The sequence below is a fragment of the Exophiala oligosperma genome (assembly GCF_000835515.1).
Source record: "Exophiala oligosperma strain CBS 72588 unplaced genomic scaffold supercont1.116, whole genome shotgun sequence".
In the NCBI taxonomy this organism is placed as follows: Eukaryota; Fungi; Ascomycota; class Eurotiomycetes; order Chaetothyriales; family Herpotrichiellaceae; genus Exophiala; species Exophiala oligosperma.
The window spans coordinates 1-3,259 of NW_015622933.1; the positions used below are offsets into that span (position 1 = coordinate 1).

General features: G+C 55.2%; 2 protein-coding genes across 2 annotated transcripts; one reads left to right on the top strand and one right to left on the bottom strand.

Moving 5' to 3' along the window:
• Positions 1-133: 133 nt before the first annotated feature.
• PV06_11908 (uncharacterized protein) lies at positions 134-1,354 on the bottom strand. The gene is made up of 2 exons (XM_016413654.1): positions 755-1,354; positions 134-687 (listed from the first exon to the last, which is right to left on the bottom strand). Exons 1-2 carry the CDS (start codon positions 1,163-1,165, stop codon positions 319-321), a joined length of 780 nt encoding a protein of 259 aa, XP_016255966.1. The 5' UTR covers positions 1,166-1,354; the 3' UTR covers positions 134-318.
• A 35-nt stretch (positions 1,355-1,389) lies between these two features.
• On the top strand, positions 1,390-3,255 carry PV06_11909 (uncharacterized protein; the record flags this gene model as incomplete). Its single annotated transcript, XM_016413655.1, has 4 exons — positions 1,390-1,489; positions 1,543-1,693; positions 1,741-3,166; positions 3,202-3,255. The coding sequence occupies 4 exons, from the start codon at positions 1,390-1,392 to the stop codon at positions 3,253-3,255; spliced, it is 1,731 nt and encodes a 576-aa protein (XP_016255967.1).
• Positions 3,256-3,259: the final 4 nt, after the last annotated feature.

Here is a 3,259-nt window from a genome sequence, read left to right on the forward strand (position 1 = left end):
CTCTTCAGCCTCCTTCCATCGCCCTTGATTCTGGTAGGTCAAGGCCAGATTGGCCATGCTGGTCAGTGTGTCAGGATGCTCCTCCCCAAGCACCCTCGTCATGATCTCCCGGACTTGCACAAACAGCTCTTCAGCCTCCTTCCATCGCCCTTGATTCCAAAATGTCGAGGATCAATATTGATCCATGAGGGCACTGTGGTAGATACGACACGAGTGGCCGCGGATCGATGTTGTGGCTCGTCCCTCGCTCTCGGCCCTGATCCTGGCCCAGACTGCGAGCTTCAAACAGAAAGTCTGCATCATCGACGTTATCCAAGATCAAGACCCACGTCCCCTTGCGCTCATCGCACAGCCAGTCATACACCAGCTAGTGCTAGTGGTGGTCTCCCCTGTTGCAGCCTTTGCAACTGCCTCTTCCTGTGCCTTTGACAACAGCTCCTCCAGCAGCTTGCGCGACACGTCGAGTGCCTTTCGTTCCTGCTGCAACTGTCCTAGTGCATATGACTGGCCTTCGGTACCGGCTCCGTCTTCTTGATCAGCGTCGCTAATATCTAGCTCTTCCACTTTACTCTCCAGGACGATCAATTGTTTATCTGCTCCAGCGAGAGCATTCGCAATATCAGTCTGCCTTGTAGAAATCGTCTGTCGAATCTCTTCCGTGATATGCTGTGGCGAACAGAACTGTACCTATCGTGTCATATTAGTCCAGTCAGAACGTGGGAATTTCAAGTACTCACAAGGTCGCGATACCTACGGTACAGCTGATGCTCAGTTGGCAGTTTTGTAATTGCTCTGACATGGCCTTGATCTGTGCCTGCTTAAAGATCCCGATATGGGCTCGGTCCTGCCAGGCTAGCTTGCCATCCGAGTGCCTGGTCCATCTCTGCAGCTGGTCTCGGAAGAGGTTGCACGCTTCAGTGCAGCTACTGATGGTCTGCTTGGACTGCTCCATGACATTTGGGCCGAGCACCTCCCATTCTTGCTCCTCGACAGCTTTGAGGCTGGTGAGTGCCCGTTCGACGGACTGGACATCACTTTCAAGGCGCTTCACGGCCTTTGGTGCATCTTTGATGTTTCGCAGATCGTCTAACAAGAGTCTGGCGGCATGTAAGGCTGGGACTGCTAGACCTACTACACCTGCGGAAATGCTAAGAGGGTCAGCCATGGTAGCGATGATGAGATGAGACAATCCCGAGAACTATACGAGGGTCTCACTAGATGTCGTCAGGCTGTGCCCGGCCCACCAGTCCGATGAAGTGCGTCGAAACGGTCTCGCAAGGCTAAGGCGGGGGCGGGGTTGACGAGGCTGAATGGCCTTCCTCCTTGCCTGCAACATCGCCAGCTCAGCCTGCTTTTTCTACAGCTTGACAACTGACTCCTCTACGCGATATGGCTGCCCCTATATCGTTTAGTGGCGCCAATTCTGGCCTTCAGGCCGGCAACATCCACGGTCCAGTTCAGGCTGAGTTCCACCAATACCTCCCTCCCGGTAAGCTCCCCGTGATGTGGAGGCGATCGGCGCTAACAGCGGGCCGGACCCAGAGCGAGCAGAAACTCCACCAGCGCCATCAATTCTCATTCCCTTCGGTCGCGACGACGACTTCGTAGAGCGCGGAACAATTCTCGATCAGCTCCACGACCGGTGTGCGGTACCAGGCTCGCGCACGGCACTAGTCGGGCTCGGGGGCGTTGGGTAAGCACGATCGCATCCTGCCATGCGTTCAGCTAATATTTTCATAGCAAGTCGCAGCTCGCCATCGAGTATGCCTATCGCACCCGAGAACGATCGTCCGACACATGGGTATTCTGGGTGCACGCGAGCAATGTGGCACGATTTGAGCAGAGCTACCGCGACATCGCCAACTGTGTCAAGATCCCTGGGCGACACAACCCGAAGATCAACATATTCCAGCTCGTACACGACTGGCTGTGGGACAAGGGGAAGGGAAGCTGGATGCTGATCCTAGATAATGTTGATGACGCTAGGTTCCTGGTCGAGAATCGAGGTTGGGTCCAAGAGCAGCAGACAAATCACACACGCCCCCTCCCGTTGTATCTGCCGCAGTGCCAACACGGACGGACATTGATCACCACACGGAGCCGAGATGCAGCACTCAAACTAGTCGAGCTGGGCAACATCCTCACGATCGACCCGATGAGCGAAGCGAATGCGCCCACACTATTAGAGAGGAAGGTACGGACTCACAGTAGCCTTGATGGTGCGGCTGAGCTCGCTGCGGCGCTGGAATTCATGCCACTCGCGATTGTACAAGCAGCTGCCTACATCTCTGAGCGGGCGCCACGGTGCTCGGTCCGGCAGTATCTGGAGCAATTCCAGAAAAGTGATCGCAAACGCGCCAGTCTCCTTGATTGTGAAGGCGGGCAGCTTCGGCGAGATGTGGAGGCAAAAAACTCGATCATTATCACGTGGCAGATATCATTCGACCGTATCCGGGAGATTCGGCGAACGGCAGCCGACTTACTCGCGCTCATGAGCTTCTTTGACCGACAAGGGATTCCTGAACTTCTACTGCATCGGCGGCAGGAAGTCACAAGCGCACCGGCACGCGATCCTGACCGAGCTGGTAGCCCGCACCAGAACGTGACTGATGACGATGATAGCAACACTGATGACGAACGAAACACCGATAGCAATGACGATCTTGAAGACGACATCTCCGTGCTCCGAAGCTACTCATTCATCACGGCCACCGGGGTGGGAATGGGCTTGGAAATGCATCGCCTGGTGCAGCTGGCGATGCAGAAGTGGTTGGAAGTGCACGGGCAGCAAGAACAGTGGAAGAAGCAGTTTATTTGCAATCTCAACGCCGGTTTCCCGCATGGAGGGTATGGGACATGGGATACTTGTCAGCACCTGTTTCCCCACGTGAAGTTTACGGCCACCAAAAAGCCACCAGCCAAAGATTCTCTGACGGAGTGGACTTCACTGCTAAATAGAGCAGTGCTGTACTGCCTGTGCACGGGCAACTCTGTGGATGCAGAAAAGATGTCAGCTCAGTCTCTCAAATTAAGAAAGCAAGTGCTGGGGGCAGACCACCCTGACACACTGACCAGCATGGCCAACCTGGCCTCGACCTACTGGAATCAAGGGCGATGGAAGGAGGCTGAAGAGCTGTTTGTGCAAGTCCGGGAGATCATGACGAGGGTGCTTGGGGAGGAGCATCCTGACACACTGACCAGCATGGCCAATCTGGCCTTGACCTACCAGAATCAAGGGCGATGGAAGGAGGCTGAAGAG